At 39.7% G+C, this 27444-nt stretch overlaps 3 protein-coding genes and 1 long non-coding RNA gene across 4 annotated transcripts in view; 2 read left to right on the plus strand and 2 right to left on the minus strand.

Annotated features, from left to right (window-relative positions):
* The window catches only part of LOC136439637 (uncharacterized), a 35336-nt gene that overhangs the window by 6510 nt on the left and 1382 nt on the right, over positions 1-27444 (minus strand). The window contains exons 2-12 of the mRNA XM_066435109.1: positions 20346-20477; positions 19862-20028; positions 19320-19456; positions 18896-18964; positions 18237-18397; positions 17613-17735; positions 16956-17132; positions 16161-16403; positions 10027-10068; positions 8093-8147; positions 7390-7456 (exon numbers count right to left, since the gene is read on the minus strand). Coding sequence (XP_066291206.1) covers positions 7390-7456; positions 8093-8147; positions 10027-10068; positions 16161-16403; positions 16956-17132; positions 17613-17735; positions 18237-18397; positions 18896-18964; positions 19320-19456; positions 19862-20028; positions 20346-20477 — 1373 coding nt within the window. The remainder of the gene's footprint in view (positions 1-7389; positions 7457-8092; positions 8148-10026; positions 10069-16160; positions 16404-16955; positions 17133-17612; positions 17736-18236; positions 18398-18895; positions 18965-19319; positions 19457-19861; positions 20029-20345; positions 20478-27444) is intronic.
* On the plus strand, positions 12793-15152 carry LOC136439636 (ectoine dioxygenase-like). Its single transcript, XM_066435108.1, has 3 exons — positions 12793-13764; positions 14271-14423; positions 14780-15152. Exons 1-3 carry the CDS (start codon positions 12897-12899, stop codon positions 14992-14994), a joined length of 1236 nt encoding a protein of 411 aa, XP_066291205.1. The 5' UTR covers positions 12793-12896; the 3' UTR covers positions 14995-15152.
* Positions 21193-26899, plus strand: LOC136439889 (uncharacterized). Its single transcript, XM_066435547.1, has 5 exons — positions 21193-21461; positions 21849-22247; positions 22633-23792; positions 24028-24096; positions 24260-26899. The coding sequence occupies exons 1-5, from the start codon at positions 21250-21252 to the stop codon at positions 24580-24582; spliced, it is 2163 nt and encodes a 720-aa protein (XP_066291644.1). The 5' UTR covers positions 21193-21249; the 3' UTR covers positions 24583-26899.
* Positions 22293-24708, minus strand: LOC136439890 (uncharacterized). The gene is made up of 2 exons (XR_010756595.1): positions 24596-24708; positions 22293-24361 (listed from the first exon to the last, which is right to left on the minus strand). It is a non-coding gene; the product is annotated as an uncharacterized lncRNA (long non-coding RNA).

Here is a 27444-nt window from a genome sequence, read left to right on the forward strand (position 1 = left end):
AATTTCATGGAAAATACAAATTCCTCTCAAACTGTGTTTTTATCAATGTGTGTTATGCAAAGAGGCAATGATGTCAATATTATCTTCCCATCAGCCCTTTGGCCATAATTTGTCACCGCTTCCCTCAGCAGACATTCTAGAACTCCCAGCCCAAACCGGCTACAATTAAGCGACATGGGAGGTTTCCCAGGGATTTACCTGGCTGACTACATACGTCAGAAAAATACTTGAAGAAAAGCTATTCTCAAAAGGCTTTTAATAACACTATATATAGATCTAAGCTAACTTTCTGGAATTTCTCAAATACCTTGTTTAAAATCCTCACCTAGGACTGCTGTCTAGACTACTTTGTCATTACAGAATGTTGACAATTTTGCAACTCGATGACAATATGGTTGCCATTGTGTTTATCTTAAATAACCCATTTGTCCAATTAAAAGCTGTTAACAGAAAATATGGCTCATAAAATGGCTGCTTGCAAACAGTGTGCAATAATTCAAACAACTTTTCAAACTGAAGAGTTGATAACACAATCATTATGGCTGCAGTAAGTATAAGACAATTTTCAAAACAACTCAATATAGACAGGAATTGGCTGTTAGTGTTAGTTGTTAGCATGGGCCCATCTATAGCCAGGTGGATGAGACATAGGGACATCATTGGCAAAACATATTTGTGACAATGTGAGCTTTGTAAGCAACAAAAGAAAATGGTATCTTTCATTGCAATGCATTTCTTAATTCATCTGCTGTAGCTTTGTTTGATTGTTGGCTGTATCTTTAAGAAACAAATTACTTCAGGCCCAGTTTCATAAATCTTTATCAACATTAAAGTCAACCAAATCAGCAGATAGCCAAGAAAACATCCTATTGTAAAAATAATTTCATCCTACTCGAATTCGTTAGGGTGAACTCTAAAAGTTTGTGATCATTCTCCTCTCTGACTAATTGTTGATTCAATTTTGTGACCACATGCTGATAAGAGTAGGGTATGATGGTGTAAATGTATGGTTGGGACACAGAAACTGTTTCTGTAATGACAAACACTGCACAAGAGTGATGAAGCCTTCTGGGTATGTATGATGACAAAAGAGTTCCCCCCTTCCTCCCTCCTGTAACAAAATCATTTAAAAACTGCTGAAGGGCAAAGGTACACAAAAAGTCTACTGTGCTCTTAAAAGCTTCTGCCATTTTTGTCCCTCTGAGAATTATGCATTCAACTGTAATGTATATCATTTAGAACCTACATTTTAAAAACACAAGTCAAACAGATAAAAATGTAACAGATGCATGATTTAGTGCCTCCAAAAGTCATACCACTTTCCAGAACTAGTAATTGCTGTAACTTCATTTTCTTGTCACAGAGACTTAATCTCATGGTAGAAGGGGAAAAGCACTCAGCATTTGGGAAAGAGTATACTCAGCATTTGGGAAAGAGTATGGTAGTTAAACACACACCACTACCCGTGGACTAGCCCCCCGCTGTAGTGATAAAGTTGTGGCCCAGGGCTACCGAAACGGAGATGGACGCCGCCTTATGCACCGTCTGGTGCGGGGAGGACTTTAACTTTTAACTAGAAGGGGAAACGATGTTTTGGCAGAGTTTTAAGTTTATGGTTGAAACAAATCTGTAGTACAGTCATTAGTAACATTGGAACTGCATATTTCGCGGTGTTGTGAATTTGCAGTGGAGATAAAAACCGAGAAAATAAAACCAACGTGATCATTTCCAGGTTTACAGTACTAAGGATTCTGGATTGCATATTTTTCAAGACAAAACCTATAATCACTGTAATAGTTCACGTTTCTGCCACAATGTCTCTTCTTTCATAATTGAATTACTTCTGCCGGCAGTGCGGCCTTGCGCTTATCTCCCTGTTGATTAAGTCGTTAACCTTTCGGGTGGGAAGGAGTAACCTCCGGATTATTGTATGAATGAGTTATTAGCTGACACATTCTCCGCTGCTGCTTCCCTAATGGCTTGCCTAGGGCCGCTGTCAACATAATAACCCATTTCATTGATACATGTCACTTCTAATTAAATTTACCCCAATTAGAGCGCCTTGGGGGTACGTTTAATTGGCAAGAGACCCTCACCGATCTTACCTGTGGCACAGGTCAGCTGTGAGGGGCACACAGGTGAGCTCATCTTCTCGGCTTGCCTTGGAAGGGATTCAAATGCTTGCTCTGTCATTAATAAGACGATCTCCAGTTTGACGGGGTGTTAACGAAATGGATTCAAAATAGATACAAAAGGTGAAGGTGACAATATATGTAGGAATAGATGTGGAATTGTAAGACTTGCTGTTTTAAAGGATTCGAAGAAAGCCTGTCTCAACACCACTTTTCTAATAATCATTACGTTTTATAATCGACAAGATAGAATCATCATAATGTACATTATACCTCTGCTTGGAGGTATTAAAGAACTTGTATTAAGGATTGTCTAAAACTTTATCCTGACTCCGGTCGACACTGTTTGTGTTAGAATCAACAATCAGTACAAAGACGTAACAATTCTCAGTCCAAAGTTATCTTTATCTTTTGGGATTTTGTGATAAGTAAGCAAGGAGATCATCCAATTAAAACAAGCCCCATTTAGATAAGATGATAAGATACGTATGCAGATGTGACATTAAGTGCGTCTTCGCACTTTTGTCCTCCAATCTTCCACCGTGTTTGCCACCGGAATCTCCCGGACAAAGCGTGGGAGGGAGCGATTATTCCACTAGCTCTCGCCGAAAATTGTGGCTTACGTCCACAATTGGAACAAGTGACACTTGGAAATTGAAATCTTATCCCGATATTAAGTGTATTATCTGTGGGAAGCCGGGGGACAATGGTGTTGCAGACGGGGGATCCTGACATCAAAACAACTTGTGCAGGTGTGCAGGAGCACTGTAATCTTTGGAAATGTCAAGCTAAACATAGAAAACTTACATGGCCAGTAACAAATACCTTCTGAGTACTTTATACACTTGCTGTAACACATATGCTAGATCAATGGTGAATAATTTCAATATAGACATAATGATGTAGAAGTTGCCATCAGTATCAAGTGAACACAAGAAATGTGTTTTCACAATCTTTCTTTTAATCTTACAACTTGGATGTTTAAAGTAGTCAGATCTATCTTTGTTTTGGAGTCACACATTAGAAAATCTCTATTCATATTACCAAAATTTCATGACTCTCAATACATAATGAATTTCACACTACTGTATATCATTGTTGTTATGGCCAAACACATTACTAGTATGTAAGGCACTGGAAAACAATACACATTGTGAACTTAATCTTAAATAGTTAACAGGTTGCACAATAAGGCATTAGAAGACAACTTCACTATCAGGATTTGTTAAGCCTTCCAGATCTAACACTGACATTTGATTAAGAACGGTGGATCTATTTTACATAACACTACAACTTTGGGCTCTTTAGATAACTTCAACAGATGGTGGGAACATTTACACTTCTGAGAAATGCCTCACAATACTTGATGATTACTCATTACTTTGTTTCTCTTTGATATTTAAAATAGATCCACAACACCTTGCTTACAAAGCTTAGTACTATTAAAAGTACTAATAGTAATACCAGTCTCCGCTGTCATTTTCCCAAGAACTACAAATGATATTAAAAGCACTAGTATTATGCTGTTCTTAGTTCCATAGAGATTACTGATCATTCTTTGGAGCAGACTATAGCGGTGGTAGCTTTGCTGAAAAATTGTGATTGCTAGGATATACTGGAGGTATTACTATTTTGGGATATGGAGCACACCTTTTCAAAACGTTCTCAGTAACAATAAGACACCCAGCAATACCGATTTTCTCGTTAGATTCTCTTAAAGATTTCTTGGACTAGATAGGAGCACGGTAAAACCAAGAATCTGAATGATTTAAACTAATTTAAACTTTGTAATAGGATAGCATGAGAAGTCTGAATACTGCTGGTTAAAGTAATATACATACACATGTAATCATCAAGAAAAAAGTTTTGAAAGTTCTGAACTTTTAGAAGTTTCCTTGCTTGTTAAACATTACACAGTGCAATGCCCGTTCTGCCTAACTAGTTGATGACATGAGAAGGGGTGTAAGACAACAGCTCTATTGTTGCCCATATAAAGAGGGGCATTTTCAATTTCCATTCATGCAATTAGACCACAGCCCCACCTAAGTTGGACTGATTGTGAGGTGTTGATTATGGTATGATGGGGAGGTCTTCGCCTCAGGGTACCCTTCAGCACCTAGCTGTGGTGATTGATGAAATGTTGTCCGACCCATCAGTTTTTATCGCTTCCAAATGCCCCTTTATCACCTTTTACTGCACAACTAAGCCAGTCAAATCTGCTTTAAGAAAAACACCTGGTTGTAAAATACAACCACTCTTTTACAGTCAGCTATAAATCTTTAACAGATTACACAACCTTTGAGTTGAATAGTCTAGACTATGTAACAGAGTACATTTAAGATTCCCTTTCTGTCCTTTTGTCGTTTGCAACAGACAATGCCATTGCAGAATGGGCTGTGTACACTTGCTTAGACTTAAACATGGTAAACGAGAAATGATGAGAGCTGCCCGGCAGTAAAGTTATTGTTCTAAACTTTATGATGCAGGTGATGATGACTAATATGCCCGAAGGAACAGTCCATTATCTGATGAGGGGTGATGAGCATGTACATGTGAATGGCCCATCACCGAGATATGATCTACAGGCAATAAATCATTCAAATAATAGTCTATCACAAGTCATAGCAATTTACATAGCACTGTTTAAGTCTAACTGGGTTTATCTGGGTTACAAAAGACGTTCTGTTGACAATTACTTCGTAGAATTATACCCTACAGCAATTGATTCAATACTAAATGAATTCAAATACTGCTTATAACTTTCTTTCAAGGTAAAAGTCTTGAAAATCTGACTGATCAAAATTTATGTGAGGAAACAGAAAATTGAACAGTACAGAACATTGACAGTTCTAACCCAAGGAACTCACAATACTTCTTAAGAAGTTGACTTAACAGGACAAGACAATGCACATTGATTAAGTTGATGGATGGCTTTCCTAACAAAGGACTTCAGTGTCTTCAAGACAGGTGATCGTTTACGATCTCAAGGTGTTGAGGTCACTCAGAGTTTAAAGAGTCATGCGGAGGGCAAATGAGGTGGAAAACATTCCTTAACGTACATCAAAATGTAGAAAAATTGGGTGAAGACTTCTTGAAAATAATTATACATTCTGTCTAATATGTTCACTGCATGTTCACCATTCACTTGTGAGGCAGGTAAATTTGATGAGAAAAATCAACTGTGTTTGAATCTGTTTTTGCTCTACTAATTAAAGCCTACCGCTACAAAAGGTTTACAGGCTACCTCACACAGTTGGCTCTTAGTTTTATGTAGCCGAGTTATGGATCATAACAAGTGACAAACTATGAAAGTTAAACATTCTGGAATGATCACAGTCAATGTGACCATTGTGAAGGGTAGAACCATTGCCACTGCATACTAGTGTAGTTTCTAATGATGTTACTAAACAACACTATTTGAGTAATAGCATGTAATACTGACTATAATGTACAGGGCACAACTAGTGACTACGCTAAATACTTTGTCGAATTCTCCTTGGTATATAAAACATCATTCTACATCCATGCGAGGTTATCAAAAGTTAGAAAAGGCTATATTTTCGAGACAGAAACAGACAAAAAGTCTGTGACCTTTTTATACCACACCAACCCTCCCATACAATATCTGTCGTAGTGCCAGTATAACAGCATTGTCCTATATTTTCAAGACAGAAGCAGACAACAAATTGATGTGAGATGGAATGAATGAAGACAAAATTCAGCATTGTATGAGGATAGCAACAGCAATAACATAATGAAATGGTAAAAAAATGTCAGACAGAAAAAAGTAGACTTTTTACCACTCCACCCCTCTCCTATAATATCTAATAGTATAGCTTATGCAACCATTGCCAAACTTAGATTTAATTGTTAGCTTTACTATGCCACTTACAATGTCCCGCACTACCTCAAGCTGTGCGAAAGAGAAAAATAATAGTAGCTATCATTCACACAAAACACTTCGTTGGGAAGCTCAGGCTTCACACAAAGCTTTGTTAAATATGAAGCAAAATGTAGTGATTTGTTCACAATGCGTTTTTCTTTCTACCGTGTAACAATGAACATTTAGGTAACAATATCCCACACCTGGAGTCAATCCCTTCCTCCTGAGTAAACCAACTGAAAAACAATTCACTTTGTCACCTCCCATGCCCATCCCACCAAATTCACACCTTAAGAGCCATCATCTGTCCTACCTGTGGAACTAAAACGTGCAAAAGTTCAGAGGGTTATGCTTGGGGCACAACAGTTATTCTGTGAGCAATGTGTTAAGAGCACAAGGTCTCTTTTATCTTGTACTTCTAGCAGTTGGACACAATTTGCAAATTTGTGTACCACAACAAGAACTATAGAACACAACAGAAGGTAGCAAGGTGGTCTTGTAGTTAGCAGGTTGTCTGGGTTCAAATCCCTGACAAATCCACTAAGTCTTGCGATGTGAGTGGATCAAACCTTAAAAAAGGTGATAGTCACCTGTGTTTTGTCATTCCAAAAATGTGATTAATCTTAAATGAAAAATAAAAGATGAAAAAATAAAAAAGCCTACTGTTACATAGTGCTCGTACATGTAGGCTATGGTCTATCCATAAAAAAATATACATTGAGTCATACTGATAGAAATTTCGCCTCAGTGACTCAAATGAATAGAAAACATTTACCTAACTGCTCTCCACAATGACTGAGAGTAACTCCCAGCATCTGCCTAACTAGCGACCCATGGTTAACTAATTTCATGACTAACTCTGTGCACCTGATATAAAATCTTTCACCCTTCAAGTCTGAAAACAGAAGTCACTGCAGAAATATGAGTTGAGCTGCAAAACTAACAAACCCTCTTCCAAACATCATAAATCTTCGAAAGAAAACTTGAACAGTGCAGATCCAAATGATTCTAGGAGTCTTAAAACTCCATATTCTGATAACTTTGATGTTGAAAATGTGAGATCTATTGTTTGTAAAATGTCAACAAAAAAGCTGTCCCACCTGGACAAAAAGTTTTAATTTTGTATATCTCAACAGCACAAACAGCATTGAGAACAGTTTTGTGTTATTTGAATAAAAATGTTTCCCTCATTGATGACTGCATCTATAGTTCCCTTTGGAAACTTTATTGAGTCCACACTAACTAGTTATGCTGCGACCAGCTTTTTCAGTAGTTGGACTCAGACTCAGTCTCTGATTTTAGAGTTCAGATTTGTGCTGATCTTACAAAGAGGACCTTTAAACCTCATGCCTCTGTGCCTGTTCTCTATCTTACCTTGTTCATCCAGAATGTTGAAGAAGCGAACATCCTCGTGCCACACCTCTGTCGTCCCATCTGCTGGCTACAGTAAACAAAAACAAACAACATAACAATCGCAAAATCTTTTATGAGCAGCTATCAGACATTCAAACAAAAAATGACTTTATGTTCATCTGATTTAAAATTCTTACAAAATTTTAGGGTTCAACCATCCAACTTGATCATGAAAACACAATCATACATTCCTTACTAATAGACAGAATTGTCAGATCTAAGTTTGTGTTACTAAACACTTTCTAGCTCCAGTTCCAAGCCCTGCCTACAAAAGTACAAAACTAGGACAAACTTAATCGCATTTCACACGTAGTTGCACGTGTACCCACAAGAGGAAAGCAGATACTATAATCCCATAAGCAAAAACAATTGCGGCCAAAACGAATTATATCTCCTGCCAGTAAATCGCACTGTTGATATACATTTCCTTTTGTTTGTAAACATGGCCAAGCTTTGATGTAAGAACTGCGTGTTAATTACAATGCGGGGCAAACTTAATCTCATTTAACAAATCACTACACATGTACTCAAGTGAGGAAAATTGATAATCCTCTGAGTAAAAACAAAATGGTGAAGAGAATGAGTAACAGGTGGAGGAGAGCCCAAAGCAGTCGGATTAAGTGATGGTTATGAATGGTAATAGGAGGATTCTGCCTGGACGCACCTGAATCTTTATCCCAAACAGGTGTGAGCACAGGTCAAACATACCACTCAGGACTCTGGAAAGGACAGAAAGAAAATGTGATGCATGATTTTTTTATAACATACAAGAAGCATACACGATACAAATTAAAGTAACTGGAAGCAACTGGATAGATTTTACAAAATCCATCCAGTTGCTTGAATAACTTTTGTATTGTGTATCTTATCCCCTGGATGTCTAACCTTCATCGACATGCAAGAAGTATATGTTGATAGAATAAAATTGTTAAATGAAATAATAACAATCAACATTGCTCGTTCATATAATGCAATTGTTACAAGGAATCCTAGAAATATTTATATGTTGAATATTTCAGACTAGTAGATAGACATACATGTGTATTCTCTGCATTGGTTTAGAAAGCTAATATCTCATACTGTATCTGTAAAGCGATGAATCTACAGCTTTTTTCTTGAAAAACATGAAATTCTTTGTCTCTGCATCACCCAATATTGAACCCTACACAGCCCAACAACAGACCTTCAATAGACATCAAACGACTGCACAATCACAATTCACCGTAAACAATGCTGTGATCAATGTCAGCACAGACACTGGTCTGTTCCGTCACATTACCGCTGACGGCCTTTATGTGCAGGTAAACGTGCAGAATAAACGGAAAATTAGCCTCAATGATCCAGATGTTTGCCCCTCGGCGTCTCTTTCGACCAACGGCTAAACATATTTTACACGGTGATTACATTTTACTGGACATAATGGAAACAGGTTAATGTGTGGTCATATCAGGGTGTGATTTTACCAAGCATTTTGGCCAAATGTTTGTGTCTTTTGTGTGGAGCATGCAATACTGATGTTCTTTAGACAGAAAAATTAGACTACAAGAGCAGATTAGGCCATTACTGATAAAAACAGTTACACAAGTAATGTCATTAACAGCTTTAGTGTGCATTGAAAGAAAGAATTAACTGCAGCCTACAACTTTTATCTAAACTTTTCTAACAATCCCTTCTTTACTCAATATCTGTAAGTTCCACTTTTCATCCCAATTCTTGCATACAGTCAGTGACAAAAGTTGTTACGTGCATATTCACCCACAATTAAAGGTCAAGTATGTAAGGCAGACAATGCTAATTGTGCGTGTTTAAATTTTTGAAAGGCTTGGTAATTCAGTAATAGCTGTAATGGTCTGTGAGTAAGGAGACACCTACGTCAGACAAAAGCCCACTGTTCGTCATTTGTGAGAAAAACAAGTTTAATGCCAGCGGGCATTGACACATTGCCAGTGATATTCATAACAGTTGCTACAGATTTTTCACAATGATTGTAAAAAGACAATAAGTTGCATTGAAAAGTGATGTTATATTGACTGTTTCAAGGGAAAATAAAGTGGCATACAAGATGGCACTTTGATTTGTAATAAGTCTCTACCCTTATTTCTTCCAGTGTTTTCTTCACGTCCAGGCGTATTTCAAAACCATTAGGTAACAACAATGCCCCTCCACCACACACATTCTACAAGCATCAACCCAGTATCTGCTAATGTTGGTGGGCATGCAGTGATCACCTTTCTTTGACAATGTGCTGACTTTTACTGTGGTTTCCTTAAAAAATGTAACAAGGTACAATGTACATCAAAAGAAAGTAACACACCGCTTTATAACAGTCACTGTGAAACATGCTGATCAATCTTTTTTTCTAACCAATCAAATCTCGACTTCAGAAAAGGGTTTGGCAGAGGAAACATAACTTTTCATCTAATTTTGTCAGAGACATTTTGTGACCTTTCATTTATTTGTGTTGGTTAGAACATTTTGCAACTTTCCTTCAATTTTTGTACATACTTTTTATGATATAATAACATTCTTTTTAGGTACACATTTTGTTATGGGCATTTTTACATCTTACTCAACAGCAGACAAAGTAAATAAACCAACCTTTCCAGTGGGAAATAGGGACGGAGCTCTTCTTCACTAAAGCTGCAGGGAAAAAAGAACAATCATGTTACAAGACAATAATGCAAACCTCACAAGTGCACAATGTACATGTATGTAGAACAGAAATATCAAAAGCGCCATCTATCTATGAAGGGCAGTATGACAGTTATTGATTCATTAAAGTTAAACTAGAATTTCATGACCTTGTTGACAAATGATGTTAAACATTAAGATTGACGTAATCTAAAGGTTTCTCATTGAATATGCAAACAAGGTCTTCATTTGCATAAATCATATCAATCATATCAACATATTCAGGTAGTCCAATGTAAGGAAGTCTCATCTAAGCAAAAGAGGCCATTGTATAGCCTTTTCTATCCATTATGCAAATCAGGAAGATTTGTATGATTTTTGTGTAATGATGCTCACTTTTACCTGACTTCCAAACTCCACAAGTATGAAAGTCCGCTGTCATTTTTCCACAATGGTATTATGGTACTTTCTCATTAATTATGGAAATCATTGAAATGTATCAATGTTCCATTCTTCATCAGTTACATACACTATATATCAGGTTGAAAGTTCTGCTGCAGTACCATATGGATCAGACAGGAGGTCCATAATCAAACTTTTCCTTTGCTTTGCAGACACCTACCCAGATACATGTACCAAATATCATACTAGGGGGAGATACTATTTCACAAAAGTGCAGTTTTTGCTGAAATACGCACCAGTCCTAGAAATATGGGGGTGGTCTATCTGTATATGAAAATGTAAATTTTGTAATTTTTTCAATATCAACCCCCCTGTACATACCCCCTGAAGTTTGTACCATGACTATGTACTAAACTAGTATAAAGGTATGCTAGCAAACATAATTAATGCCTTAAAAAGTGTTTGAGGTAAGAAGACATTAAAGTGAATATCTGAACCGCAAATCTATTCTCCATGCAGATATAGACTATTCCCAAATCACCCCCATTGCAAAAATTGACTAGTCTCATTAGAACAATTAGATTTTTGTGGTTAGATAGACCATATCCATATTTTGAATTGCGTATTTCATAAAGTTGGAATTAAAAATTCTGTGACTGTCTTGATTTCCAAGTTTCACAGTTTCAATCCTCATACAATCCTCATACAGAGTCTTGTTGGTTCAAGTTATGAAATAAGTTAACATAATTTCACCAGACTGTATATTGCCCATCACTGCAACTAGAACATGTCTAACTCTCTCCGGAAGCAAAAGAATTTTATCCAGTTATAGAGTTTGAATTGTCTTTTAGTGGTATTCAGTATCTCTCCATGAAAGAAACCAAGCAACTCAAAAGCCCCACCTATCAATCTTAGATAGTACTGCAAATTCATGCAACTTCAGGTACATATACTTTTTTAGCAGAAACAGTGTAGTATTTGCCATATGGGGATTACTATTGTACAACAATTTGACGCAGTAACAATTAAGTAGGGGGCACTGGAGAAATACGTAAGATGGATATGCTTGGCTTTAGGATAAAATCTACAAAGTTTTCAGAATGTTTTAATATTGCGAAGGTCGGTATTAAGAGCTTGTTTACATCCGTGACAGTCTTGGATGTATAGAAAAAGTGCAGTGTCATCTGCATATACATGTAGCAGAACTTGTCCATGTGACATATAATCATTAATTGCATAAACAAGAGTCACCCAAGGACAGGCAGAGTCACCTAAGGACAACTTTGGGGCACTCCCACAGAAATTTCCAGAAGGTCACTTTTAAATGGCACTCTGCTGAGAACAACAGAATTGCAGCTGATAGGCAGTTGTGTAATAAGGTGCATTAATACACAAACTGGAAAAACTGAACATTCCAAATTATACAGTCTGAAAGCCGACATATTCCTACATCACACAGCACAGTTTACTGCCTCTCATATAAGACTTTCTACTCAGTATTCAAAAATTTTGTCTGAACTAAATATCCAGCACGTCCTAGACCCCAGGGTCATAGATAAATACTGTGTTTTGCTACCTTGACAGACGAGTTGTTGTAACTGGAACATCACATGATCACTATGCCACCACACCCTACCACAAACAAAGCAACTAAAAGGTAAGTCTACATATTTTGTACATTGTTCACATAAATTACCATCTTGTTTCATATTGTTTAAGATTGTGGTTCCTTCACCTGCCCTTCAATCTGTTTACTTTTATTTGAATTCCACCACATGGTCTCTGACATTTCTGTGCACTACAAATTACAGAAAAATATCTGTGATAGGTTCAGCTGAGGACACATGTAATGGAGTATTACCTGCCTAATGTCACAGATTTATTCGAAACGCCATTTTCCTTACAAACATGCTGACAGAGTGCAATGTTTAACCCATGGAAAGACATATCAGCTCTTCTCGTTCTACAAAGAACAATGCATGGTCTGTAACTTTTTCTATGCCTGTTTAACACCCTGTGAGCATGCAGTTAAAACTAAGGTCTATGTTGAAGAACTGTGCTATTGTCATTCACTGGTCAGTCTTTCTCCTTCTAGTGAGCTCCAATACAAAAACATAGACAAAAATTTTCCCAATAATACTAAGACTGGTGGCAAAAGTAGTAATTTACACAAAGCAGACGGCATTGGGTAGAGCATGTCACATGTACTTGAAATCTTCCCTTTCTGGAACTTAAAAAAGAAAACAAAAACACAATCATATTCACTCTGGAACCTACAAAAGACCTCTGTAATCCAGATAACCTGACCATTTACTATGGGCTGGAATCAGAGCCTGTGTGCAGGATAACACATGGAGTAGATATGCAAGGGTCAGGTGATGAAACTGGCTGAAGAAACATTGTCTTCAACCCATGCCATCTGCCTGTAACATTACATGCTTGCTTTCCAGGAAAGAGACTGCACCTGCAACAGCCTTTGCATCACCATGGCAACCAGGATGTGGGTTACCATGGCAACAAGAAGGTCTCCCAGCAATGGCCTTCTTCTGTTACCAAGGGGGGCACTTCAGCCTAGCAACACAGGCTCTCTAAAAACCAAAGCCTCAAAATACACTGCAGCCCCATTCACAACAAACTCATACATCTTTGATAACAAGAGGTTCTTCCCTTTCACAACCAGCCATGGTTTCCATGGAAACAGATGCCATCATGTTACCATGGCAACAGATAAAGATCCCTACCATTCCAGGCTGTCTAATGTGTTTGAGATCCGGTCAAGGCCAGATCCAGTCGTCTGGGGAGACGATGACAAAACAGGGCCGTTTTCAAGGCAAGAACTGGAGTTTTACAGAACCAATGGGTACATCAAGGTGGAAGGGCTTTTTGATGTCGATGAAATCCAAACATACTGTGAAAAATTCACAACAGGGAAAGATGAGTTAGAGGAAGACATCAAATCAAACGAGGAGTTCATCACCACAGACAACTATACCTGCGTGACGGAACCGGGATCCACCAAAATCAGATCCATCTACAGTCCACACAAGTTTCTGCCAGCAGCCAATCAGCTGTGCAGAGACAGGAGGCTGCTGGGAAGGGTGCGACAGATTCTCAACAGCGACGTGTACATGCACCACACCAGGCTCAACTTCAAACAGCAGTTCAAGGGCACAGGTTTCTACTGGCACTCCGACTTTGAGACATGGCACACCGAGGACGGCATGCCGAGGCCACGATGCCTGACCTGTATGGTTCTCATGACTAGAAACCTGCCACAGAATGGGGCTCTTATGGTCATACCTGGTACGAATTCTCCGCACTAGGCATATCTATACTATAGACTATAGTGTAAAAAGAGGGAACAGAATTCATATGTTGGACCTTACAACCCCAAATTCTTTTCACTGTTAAAACCAACCCCTTTGTATGGGCAGGACCTGTGTAGCTTGGAGTTGGAGAGATTACGATGAAAAAAGATCCACTGGATTAGCTGAAGAACTCCATTACACTATCTACATGATTCATCCCAAACCTTCAAATCTGTCCAAAATCTACCAGAGGGGAGTTTCAAAGGCCCAACATGCAAATTTTGTTTCCTCTTCTCTCTTGTGGTGTCTAATATCAGTGTCTCTTCCCTACATGCAAACTAAATCATCCTCCGATAGATATTAAATATGGAACCTCAGAGTTCATTTGAATGTCTGACATTGTCTGCCAACACTTACATTGATCACACAAAAGAAAGCTCTAAAGCTTACCTGTATGCACCTAATTTTGACTTCATTTTCTGTAATCAACCCTTCATGCAGGTTCTCATAGACATTACATATCATGTGCCGGTCCCACCCCTGACAACCACTGGATCAGTAGTCTCCAGGATAGGTACATCGGGATACCCAACCAGGAGGCACTGTCACAGATGGTAAAGGAAGGGGGGATTCACTACTGCACTGGGGAGGCAGGTAAGGAGGGGGGTTCACGTCTGCTCTGGGGAAGGTGCATGTAGGTAAGGATGGGGTGTTCAATACTGCACTTAGGAAGACAGGGAACATCTTCACTTTCGTACATGTATCTATATAATATATTATGATACCAGTACTTTATAACTGTACCACTAACCAGTCTAAAAAATCTATCATTATATAATACTAGCTGCAATATAGTATATCAACATCTGAATAAAAAGTCAACAGTTACCTGTCAATAGAAAGTAATATACACATACTATATTAGGAAAATGATGTCATACCAAGCGCTTAAGCAAGACGGTGAGAAATTTACAATTGTGGCACAGTAATTTTGTTCTCTCCCATTGTAGGTTCTGTGTTCTTCTTCGACTGTAACCTCCTGCACGGCTCTCAAGCTAACTTCAGTCCCTGGGACCGCATGAACTTCTTTCTGGTTTACAACAGCGTGGACAACAAACTGGTCCCTCCCTTCGGTCCCCCCAAACCCCGACCTGAAACCCTGGGTACCAGAGACCCAGCATGGGTACAGCCCATCACACCTCTGGAGAAGCCTACAGAGGAATAAACTGGGGAGGAAAATGTTTCAAAGGAACACAATCATATCTAATGATATGCCTTGAGATGGCATTTTGGTATTGATACATGATTATTAAAGAAAACTCTGCTGTACATTCAGGAGTTGAATATTCGGGAATCTGAGTATCAAACTAAAAAGAAAATGTACAAAAGCCTTTTTGTTACCTCATCTCTTGAGGTGGCCTTTTGGTATCAAATTATGTATTATTTTGTTACAGGGTTAAGTGGCAAAGAAGAAATAAAGACAGAGGATTTGAGTTTATACTCCACTTAAGTTAGAAAAGTTCTGAGCCAGAAGCCAAGGGCTAGTACTAGAGGTAATAAACAACGAGGCAAGATGACTTTTGGTCTTGGCCTGATGTTTCTCAAGTCAGAGACTGTATCTAACATCTGTACTGACTGTACATGTATATAATTTATCATAAAGTAGTATTACTTTGGTGAAGTGTCTGTAGAATTTTTACATTTCCTGGTAATTTTAGTGTTTGTGGGGTATGCATTAAATAATGATGTTGTGAGGGCCATGTGGGGGGTCATACTAGTATCTTCAACAGGAATATTTCTATGAGTATGTAAAATTCCTTTGAACTTTGAGTTCTTACTTATTTTAAAGTATTTATCAAAACGATTGAATCATTCTGTGTAAAATGGATGCAACATGAATGATAAGATTGAAATTGAAAGTGGTTTGAGCAAAGATTACTTGATTGATTGATTGTGAGTGGATATAGAGTGGAACTCGTTACAACCAAGTACAGTGGAAGCATCCTCATTAGATAGCTTTAAACAATGCATGCAGTTAGATATGCGAAGGTTAGACAAGACAGGTCGTTCGTAGTGTAATTTAACCAGCTGTTCCCGCGCCGCGTGCCTGTGAAGCTGGTGTGTTACGCCGAATGGCGGTTATACCGGCTATATAGATACAGATACAGATTGGTTGTTTGGTTGATTGATTGATTTGAACTTAAAAATTTCAGCACAAGGAAGCACTGTTACTGTAAATTGGCCTCTTTTTGGTCTCCAATTCTATGCTGAATACCATTCTACTTTTGTTAGTATAAACGTTGTACATTGTATTGTACCAAATTTGAAACAATTATAAAACACACTTGATATTCATATCTTTACAAATGCGAAAACAACACAACAGGATACCTGAAGAGCTTCTCCCTCTGTCTCTCAGCCCAGAAGGACAGGTCCCACAGGTTCAGTTTGCCTTCGTGGCCGTTACTACGGGCAAACTCTTCCAGCTGTGCATACTCCCTCTCCGCTGCTGGCTTACTCTTGACCTTTAAACTCTGGATGAGTGACATCACTTCCTGTACGCTGTCGGCCATTTTGGTGTCAATGGAGAGGTCAGCAAAGGTTGTGTAGCCCAGAAGGGCAGATTTCTCTTTTCTGCAGATTTGATGCAAAGAAAACGCAGGGACAGATGAATACAACTTACTTCATGTTGTTTATCAGTTACACCTCCATATGTGTGTTGCTGTCATTTGGTGCCAGCCTGATTTAATCGTGCTTATAGCAGCCGCCCGTAACCGGTGCACGGGGAGGGGCCATTACAGCCCCGGACAGCTGGAGTTTGGGTTATACAGACTAATTTGGGGCTAGGCTACCATTTTCACATCTTTAGTGACTTTCTCCTTGCTTAGGTAGCCAATTTTGTATTGGCAATAGAAGCAAGTAGCAAGGTTAAAGTGCAATGAAATATGTCTTTGATTTGAGATCTAAGGAATCTATGCTTACACCAATGTCTCAGATCAATCTATGGTACTTCAGCAAGAGCACATGCTATGAGTTACAGTGATCCAAGTGAGATAAGGTTTATTCCTCAGCATGTTTCTACTTTGTTAAGTGCACTCATTTATGCACACATTTATATGTATTCCTGTGTTTGTAGACATGGGCGTTGTGTCTGAGACAAAAAATAAACAATAAGCTGTAACTCACCTCAGTTTTCTGATTTCTTCGATGACGTCTGTGTTGTCGTGGTCGCCGTGCGAAGCGCGTGTGATGTAAGCATGGTACATCTGTTCCCTCAGCGCCTGGTTCCTGCTGTGCTTCATGAAGGGCTCAAAGCACGGCATGTCAAGGGTCAACTTCCAAGGCCCTTTCTCTGGGTCAACACTGAGGAGACATTTCAAACATAGATACAATGACGAACAGGAAATATTGTATCTGTATCTATACAGCCGGTATAACCACCCTTCGGCGTAACACACAAGTTGTGTGAAATGTTGAATTTTTCTTATATTGACATGTCAACGTTCTTCATTTGAATATGTCAACTTTCTTCATCTGAATTTGTTTTTCCCCAAGCAATTCTTTTTTTTTCTCCTTTCTCCTCAGCCCATTCATGATATTTCTGAGCCACCGCATTTATGAGGAAAACATAGCTGCTTTATGTAATGAACTTCAAATCCTTTTTAATCTAATCTCGCCATTTTCAAGCAATCAAAGCATTTGGATTCAAACATTGTTGCTGTTAGCAAATCAGCCAAACATCAACTGATGCAAGGTATGTATAGCTAGCCTGGTATCTATCGCTATTTTCTCCCTGTGATAGCCCTATCCGCTCCCCAGGTTGGACCAGTAGTCCAGAAGTACCTGTTCTTGTCCTGTGCTGCTGCTGAGGACGTGAGATGTAGTAAGGAGTCCGGTACACCATCCATGTGTGACTTATCAGTCACTGTGAGGGAGAAGGCCTTGGTAGAATCTAGCACATTGTTACTGCAGACAGGGGAGAGAGGGGGAAAGGTACATCTCACCCAAGTGGACCTCGACAATATCAAGCAAATACAGCCGTAGCAGTGGTGGCTTGCCTTTAACTTAGTGTGTCAGTAATTGTTGAAAGTTAATTGAGTATAGTAGTGACCTTGTTGGTAATTGTGTTAATTTTGAAAGGTACTATACAGCACAATACTATACAGCATAAGCAGTGCCTTTCAAAAGGTCACTACTATACTCAATTAACTTTCAACAATTACTGACACACTAAGTTAAAGGCAAGCCACCACTGCAATACTCAATTAAACCTTTAACAATTATTGACACACTAAGTTATAGGCTAACCAACACTGCTACTACCTAAGCAAAGAAAACCAACACGCTGTTAATTAACATAACTAGTAAACAAAGGGCTAACAATAAGCCAAAAACGACTGCCTTTTTAGTAATGACACAGATGCCATACAAATATATATAGAAATATCTAAGGCCTGACTGAGATACCTGAACTGCTGACCAAGCATGGCCATCTTCATCCTCATCTGGTTGAAGTTTTCTTTGTCCTCCCCCTCTAGATCCACCCCACCCAGCCGCGCCCCTTTTACACCTGAGTCCAGGATCCTCACCTGGGGACCATCCAGGGTGGTCTCACCTGTCTGAAGGGCCTGATATAAACAAACAACTTTAACCTTTAGCATTCTGAAGGAGCCATTTGCCACCCAATTCCCTATTGGTTACAGAGTTAGGCAGCAGGGAGAAGGTTAAACAACATCCCAAGATAGAGACTCAGTTTTCATGTGTGCCTTTACCTTCAGAAAAATTAACTTGACTTTGTTGTGACATCCCTGGCAATTTTTCAAAAATATCCCAGCAATAGAATGAAAAACAAACAAATACAAAACACATCATTGATGATCTAATGCAAAATACATAACCCAATAAAAAAGTCAAAGTTATGATGCAGGTATTGCTTGAGATCATAGGAATACCTCGAATGTTAGATAACGTGCAGATAACCAAGCATCATTGAGTATGAGCCTACTAGAAAGAACTATTGAACAACAAAATGTCGTTCAGCACTAAGGACAGATACCATAGGATATCTGCCATTGTCAACAGTCCCTGCCTTGCATGTTAACAAACAAAACATTAAATACTCTCACCTTTAGTCCATTAAACACAGGCCTGCTCTGAGCCACCCTGCTGGTAATCTGTACCACTAACGGCTGGGCCTATGGGGAGACAAAAACACTGTAAATCTTATCTATTTTTTTATCTAGTTTTGTTTTGTTGTGCTGTAAATAGGCCTACAATTATAGTACAAAAAACAATAAAATTATCTACATAACTGACTGACCCTCATCTTACTTTTTGTTGTATTGCAGACAGATACGAAAGTAATGTCTGCTAAATCTACATCAAAAAATATTCTAGTTAAGTTATTCCTTTTTTGTTTTGTTTTTGACCAGCATGTTTCCTACCATAAGTACACCTCAAAAAGACGGCAACATCTCCTATCATTGATTATGCATGAGAAATGTTGACGGTTAATCGATAAACCAGGGCCTCTTAAGAACACCAGCTCACCTGTTCAACAGCCTCCCGTAGTGCATCATTGTTCTTGACACCATTAAGGTGAGACACAGCACCCCACGCAAAGTCCAGCGGGAAGGACAGTCTCTCCAGGGTCTCCACTAATGAAGGCCAGGTCACCTTACTCGGATCTGGGGGAAATGGATTTACAAACAGTAGATTCACTGTTACAGATAAATTCCTGTAGGAGCCTCCTTATAACAGTGCAGCCTGTTTATTGGAATGGATATCGGTATACATGTATAATACTTTGAGCTACATCTCATGTGCCAAGCTTACAATTATGTGTCCTTCTATGTAATACAACCACCCATCATGAAGCTAGCCATGTTGTACCAAAGGACAATAATACGGTTTATACCAGTTGATGATTTTTCATTTCTTCAAATATATTTTTCGATGCTTTTATTTCTCCTTAGGTTTCGTATGTTAAATGCACCCCTGTAGATGCTTCCAAATATAAAATGCATTTACATTTACCCCCCCACATTCAACTGTAAATGAGTATGAATATATTACAGATTACTGGATAAGACCTTCTATGTTAGTCTCCAGTTTCCCAACCCCTGTTTCCAGTTCTTCCACCAGTCTCGTCACAGCTGGCACCACGTGTTCAGCCTTGATAGCCTGGAATTCAGGCAGGTGCTCATGTCTCAGCAGCGGGTTGCTGGCAGGTGTGACAGCTGCAGCTGTGCTGCAGTATCTGTAGTTGAAACAGCACACATGTAACATCATGTTAACCAAAGTGGATAACATAGGTTACTACAATGATTGCAATGATGCACTATGTAAATACATTGACATTGCTAGCTTCTAGCAAAACCCTGTATTCCTGAGCCCTCACCCTAACCTTAAACAATAGCCAGAGACATCTAGGTAACCAAAGTCAAAAGTGTGATATCAACAACAGGATTATCATAAAGCCTTGCTCTAATCAGCTAGGAAATTTGACAGATTTATCAAAGCCAAAGAGAAGCAAGAATTTCAAAGTGATAAATGGCTTTAGCACAGTCTGGCTACCTTTCAGGCTGTGTTAGGAGAGGGTGGATGGGCCAGGGCCAGGAGCAGAACGGTTGTGGGGCGATGGCAAGAACTCCCCGCACTACCAGGGATGACACTATGGTTACCATGGCAATAACGAGACAGCAACACCTAGGAACACACAGGAGATATAAGCCAGAAGAGCCGATTCTTTTTAAGGCTTCCGCTGCATAATGAATCCTTCAAGACATGTGTACAAGCCCAATCCTGCCCCGATAACTCACGATCAGAGCTACGCTGTTTATTGGAAATCTCCAGCATACTTCAGGGGAACAGCCTCATTTTCATGAGTGCATAGCAGACATGTTGTTTCTAGGTTTTATCCGATGATTTCTAAAATTCTGCAGCGGAACTTAAGCACTCTATGATCGCGATACTATGAAGACGCTACCGGAGATGATAGATGGGTGATCATTTCACAATAAACTAGGACTTTGATTGTAACAGCGATGAAAGCTACAGTCTAGCCATGTTTTTACCTTGTATTTGTAACTGTATGTTAGACGAGGGACATGTACAGTTCTGTACAATTTTGTTATTTTTGACGTGATCTGAACACTGACAGATGATCAATATTGTGTTGACTTTCCGAGGTAAACATTTTCAGATGCGATTGGTGGAATATCTTTGTACATACATGTACCTGGCATACAATAATGGTGTCTTTCTTTGATTAGCATTTCGCATAGTCAACCTACATTACCAGTAATGTGTTATGTTCATTACAGGTTTAAGCCCCCCTCTCACTGGACCCGCGGCATGCTGGTGGCGTCGCTGCGGCCAATTGAATAAGCCTCCTCGCAGATTCAATTACGCATGCGCGGTGCGCAATGCATTGTCGTCCGGTCAAAGGTCAAGGTCCCTTCGCGTCCCTCGTGCAAATATGGCTGGCGTCCCGTCCACATCTACAGACACGGGGGATACAACAACGTTGGATCACTTCAAACTTTGGCACAAAGACCGTTTGGTAGCGTATTTGAGAGAAAGAGGACTTCCAGTGACGGGAGACGTCAATTCTTTGAAGGCCCTGGCTTTCGGAGCTACAGTAATGCGCGCTCCTTTGGTTCCGACTCCCCAGGAAGAACAACAAAAGAGGTACGCATTATTTTTTCCTTGGCCTCGTGGCAAGTCCTACGTGCATTTTCGGTATATCTACATGTTCTGTGGTCGTTAAATTTACCCTTCTGCCTAACTCAACGGCTGTTTATAGGCAGTCGGCGGCGTATTGTACAGGGAAACTTTGCGTTGTACACGTAGGGCCCTAGGCCTATACCCTCTTAGTCTTACTTTAAGCCTCCTTCGCACACTGAACTCTAGGCGCACGTGTACTAGAAGAGAAATAAAGAGTTCACTTAACTGCACTTTTTACTTTCATTGTGGTGATGATTTCCACATAGTCTTTGGTAGAGAGATCATGGATATTTTACCCCCCTCCCTCATTAATTACCATACTTATTTTATTTCTTCTTCTGTTTTGTTTAGATGTGAAGACTACAGATCTCTGTTGACCATTGACGGCAAGAAAGTCCCCGACCCGCTAGTAGACCTGAAAAGTGGGTGGCAAACCGAGGGAGAAGGGATGCAGCACTGGCCTCCAACCATGTATGCAGATATGGCGGAATACCTGGTAGCAAGTGGGGAGGTTGATCTACGGAAGAGACTTATGGGTGACTACAAAGACGGGAAAGCCTTTTCGTACTTCGATGCTAACTTCATACATGAAGTCTTGTATCACCCCATTAGCGATGATTCCGATGTGTGTTTTGTAAAGTCAACTAGTGCCCGATCGCAGAGGAGGAATGATGAGGCTCATCAAGTATGGGTCGCACTACAGAAGTCTACTGGCAAAGTCCGGACAGCTTATTGCTCCTGTTTTGCTGGGTAATTATAATATTGTCCAACTGTATATTTGGACAATGCAAGTAATTGAATGGTGTACAAAGTAGTTTACTGACATATCTGAATGTGTTGTAAAACATGTACATGTATATGTGTCATACTAATAAATGCTTTATTAACTGCTTTTAGTTTTAGAAACATTAGTTGCTTGCAAAGTGCATGTTGGACAATTTCAGCCATAACAATAAAAGTGCTTAACAATTTGTACTGCATCATCACATGGGATTATTTTCCTAGACTGCATGGCAAGAAGTGCTCTAGAAGTAGTTACTTACATTTTCCTTTCATTTTCAGTTGATAATATAAATCATGATTTCTTACAAACACAAGTTTCATAGTATTCAGACTTTCCTTTACGTTTTTACAGCTTGGGATCCTCGTGCAATCATGTCGCAGGGGTTCTATTCAAGATGGACCATGCATGGACAGAAGGCATAACAAACAAGTCCTGCACATCAAAACCTGCAGAATGGCCACAGCCAAAGAAGGGTGGAAGCACGGATGCCAAAAAGATCAAGAACATGGAGTGGTGGAGCCCCAACTGGTCAAAAGGTAAAAAAAAACAGCCCATCAACACCCCCACTCGAAGGCTCTTCAGTCCTACTAAAAATGCATCACCCCCAAGTCTAGAAGGGTTGATGTCAGACTTGTATGTGTCGAGCAAAGATGCTTGTGCATTCAAGTATGCAATGCCAACAACAACAAATGCCTATCCAGTGGAAGATGACATTAACGTGGAAGAGGTCATTGATTTGGTGACATGTGAGAGTGTTCCACTACCACTTTCTGAGCTGATAAAACTACCCACCCTTCCCACATTCAGCACAGAACAGGTTAATGCCCTTGTCGAAGCTACAATGGAACAGTCAAGTAATCCTACCTGGAGACAGCAAAGAATTGGCAGGGTTACAGCCTCCGTGGCTCGGTCAGTAATGGTTATGGCTAAAAAGGTACAAAGTGATGCTCTCATTGCGCAGGGGATTTTAGATGGCATCCTCGGCCGCAAGAAGGAAACAACTGTGCAAGAGGATGATTTAGATGCAATAAAGTTTGGACGGCATATGGAGCCAATAGCCAGAGAGGCCTACATTAAAGTTATGCGGAGCACGGGACACAAAGGACTCACCGCCCAAGAGACAGGACTGTTTGTGTTGAAAGACCAGATTTACATAGGGGCCAGTCCAGATGGATTGGTAACATGCCAATGCTGTGAGCCACCAAATGGTCTACTTGAGATCAAGTGTCCATATTCAATAGCTTGGGCTGACCCAAAAGCTATTCCGCCAAGTTACTTACGGAACAAGGAGGGGCCTCTAGCTCTGAGACACATGCATGGGTACTACAGTCAAGTACAGATGCAGATGATGGTGACAAACACTGAGTGGTGCGATTTCTTTGTCTACACAAATCACGGATACTACCTGGAGAGGGTCCTAGCTGACAAGAAACATCAAGAGGAGTTACGCGCAGCTGCATCAGTTGTCTTTGAACAGTTGATACGTCCAGGACTACAACATCCTTCTCAGAGTAAGAGGAGTCTTAAGACAAATGTTACATTTATTATATTCCTGCAGTAATGTGTAAAAGTATATGCTATATTACATTGTTTAATTGTATTAACTACTTGGTTGTATTATGTAATACATACATTCTAAGAGTGATAGAGAATATTTGCTTCACAATTGCATTATACATGTGCAACCATATTGAGGGATTACGTGTACACTGAGAATTAAGTCCTTCTATATTTTTCTTCACACAGATACCACTGATGCATCAGGAAGTCTTCATGGGGATACACAATCTCCTAGCAAGGACCATGAAACTCCAGGTTAGACGTATGCAGATTACATCTTTTAAAACCCATGAGAAATAAAATCTAAGCTATGCGTAATAGTACATGGGAATGAAAACACCCTCTAACTCTAGTCCATTGTCTTATGTGCTTCTTTTTGCTCATACAATAATATTTTTCTTTAAATTTGTTCATGTAGGTAATGTTGACTGTCCGGAATCTGCACATCCTGTCAGCACACCTGCAGACACAGTCCACCCTCCTGAATCCACATCCCGAGATGATCCACCTGCACCACCGCCTGCGAAGAAAAGAAGAGTGACTGCTATGCGGCAGAAGAAGAAAGCAGGGCCTATTTACCTCTGTGGAATTTGTAATTCTGACTGTGTTGATGATGTTGAAGATGAAGATGAAAACAGTGTCGCTTGTGACATATGTAACAGGTGGTTCCACTGGGGGTGTGTTGGATTTGAAACAGATGATCTGAGTGATGACTGGTATTGTGATGAATGTCAAAAATGAATATCCAGCTTACCTGTACAATTATGTTCCCACCAATGGAGGTCGCAGGTTGGAGAGTGCTGCACAGACAACGACAATATCATCTAGTAGTGGCAGCATGTTGATTGGCACGGTGTTCTGCAGGATTGCGAACCATTTAATCCGCCCTGAAAAAAATGTAAATATTACTTTTAATAATTGACTTGAAACTTGATTGAAATACTTCATTGAACCAGGGAGTGTTTAAAACCACCTTGACTGAACTGATATTTGCCATTCTTACCTATTGCTCTTTCGACATGAATTCGTGCATTGGCCACTTTCTTCGTTTTTGCAACGGCTGCTGCAGTCTGCTGGATCCAGCCAGAGCTAGGAGGTGGAATTTCCAGTTTGACTTGTTTCCGAACCAGGTCGCTTGCTATGGTGAAACCCCTGTCTGCCAGGATGACGTCTCCCGGGTCCACCAGTTCCAAGAAACCTGAATCCTTTGTGATGGTTTTGTCCGAAGACCTTCCACCATACCCTTCTGATAGGAAGGATATGGTGCCATTGGGAGTAATGCCAATCAGATACTTTGCAGTGTTGTGTTTCTTGTAGTCGCTCCAGGTCAGTTGTTGTAGCTCGAGGCGTCTGGGTTTCTGTATGAAGATTTCAGTACAGTCTATTGTGCATCTTAGCTGAGGATACTTCTTTCCGAGATCTGGGGGCATATGTTGTAGAATGGCTTCTTTTGCAGGCCAAAAGATGAGGGGCTTCAGATGTGATGCTAGCATGGGAATCCATGTGTTGATGATTGTAGAACAGAGTCCTTCGGATATATTGAAAATGTCACATAACAGTGTGTTTGTTACGTCAAGTCTGAGTTTCATGAGGACCAGGATGAGTTCATCTCGACTGTGTAACTTGCGCGGTGGTCCAAACCTTTTGGGGCTCTTGGTGCATTTTCTAACCCCCTTCTTCATGTGCACAGCTTTTGTTCCTTTCCAATAGCTTAGTTTGTTCGCCTTCTTTTCCACAGACTTATGTAGGCCCTCTAGGACTTCTATTGTTTGTAGACCAGTGTTCCTACATACTTTTTTATCAGTGTTAACGAACCGGTTGATGAGTTTGTTTGTAAGGGTTTTTGAAGGCTTGTTTGGAGTGTTGTTGTTGTTGTTCTTGGCGTGCCCACCTCTTAACAGATCAAGTTCAATTTTGAGCCTATCATTCTCCTGCTGTAGTTTGATACAGTTCTGGCAAACAATGCTGTGTTCACTGAAATTCTGAGTAGAAGATGCAGAATAATAGCTATGGTCAAGGTTTACAGAACTTGTAGATTGTTCATCTTGGACACCATGTTCAGGTTTGACAGGATCACTAATGATTTCACTACTTGCTGCTTGTTTATGTGAAGATGGGTTCTGTAGTAGCTGTCGAACTGCAGGTGGTTTTCTTGTAGATGGCGGCTTGACATCATACCCAAGGTGTTCAGTAGGGAGTGGGTTTGCTGTCGTAGGCTTTCCTTCACGGAAATGTCGGGAGCATATCCTCGACTTCCTGTAAAGAGAACATATCAGAAAATATTGCTGTAAACCCATGTATGCACTGAACTATGCATTAGTGACACGAAATGTATGATTCTTTCAACCCGTGAAAACCCCTATTAGTTTTAGACAATATCCCACATAAATTGATTGTGTATAATGCATCTGTGTTTTTTAGACAGAATTAATTTGTGTTTTGTATGAAACTGATGGAAAGTAATCAATTGTATCTGAATATGTATAAAGAACTACATATTTAATGATTGCAGATGTTACACTGCCCTTCCTTTATATCTTGAATGGCCTGATGACAGTTCGTTGCTCTATCATGTAAATCTTCTTGTGTTAAAGTTCAGTATTGTTTAATGTATTCCTTTGTAGAGACTGGTTTGTAGGTATTATATATGTATATATACAGATATATATTTTTGTTCATAGAAGGTACTCAAGTTATACATTTCTATTTCTGAGTACTTGCCTTTGGCTTGGCTTCCAGTCTCTCCTGTTAACCAACTTTGTCCACTGTTTTCTCCCAATCGGGTCCTTCTTCTCTGATGGAAAGGTCCACAGAATGAAGGGGGGTGAGCATGTGCACGGTCCCTTGTTGTGCTTGTAGCCTGTGTTAAGATTCAACATTTTGCAAGGGCTTAGTATCTTCTAATGCTAGTATACAGCAGTTCACTTGTAAAGGGAAGGGGACATGTTTAGTAGGAAACAAAGCCACAAAGAACATAATAGATAGTGGCCTAGCCATATTTATGTGTTAATTTGAGGACACAATGGCTTGGAATAAATACAAGTTACTTGAAGTAAAATCTGTTTTTGTGCATCTTCCTGTACATCATTCTATACATTGAAAAAAATGTATCCACTACCATAGATTTATCTTCAAGCATTACTTAAGTTTCACTCAAATAAAACCATATCTGACAGCGGCGACTGACACCATGCTATGGCCCAAATACAAATTATTTACCCACAAGATTTATGATGTGCGGTGTTGTAGACGTGGCCGGGGTGCGAATCCCCATCTGTGCATCGGACGTTACTGGTGATGGCTGTAGTCCTTCTTAGCGGAACGGTAAGCCGTAGGTCCGGTATTTCCGAAGAGCCACAAAATTATTAGGACAGACGTAGACAAGAGCCGGCCACACATGTTGATAAAAGTAGTGGTCCACCCGATGTGAGTGGATCGGAACCCACAGCACCTTACGCAACTTGTGCTTATCGGCCGGCGCTATGTTAAGCCATATGGTGGTGAAACAAACAAATACTAGCTTGAACGTGTTAATTTTGTTGGTTTCGAACAAGAGGTATGGAATGAATACAACACAAATTCAACAAAACAAAACACCGTGTG

The sequence above is a fragment of the Branchiostoma lanceolatum genome, chromosome 8 (assembly GCF_035083965.1).
Source record: "Branchiostoma lanceolatum isolate klBraLanc5 chromosome 8, klBraLanc5.hap2, whole genome shotgun sequence".
Taxonomy (NCBI): domain Eukaryota; kingdom Metazoa; phylum Chordata; class Leptocardii; order Amphioxiformes; family Branchiostomatidae; genus Branchiostoma; species Branchiostoma lanceolatum.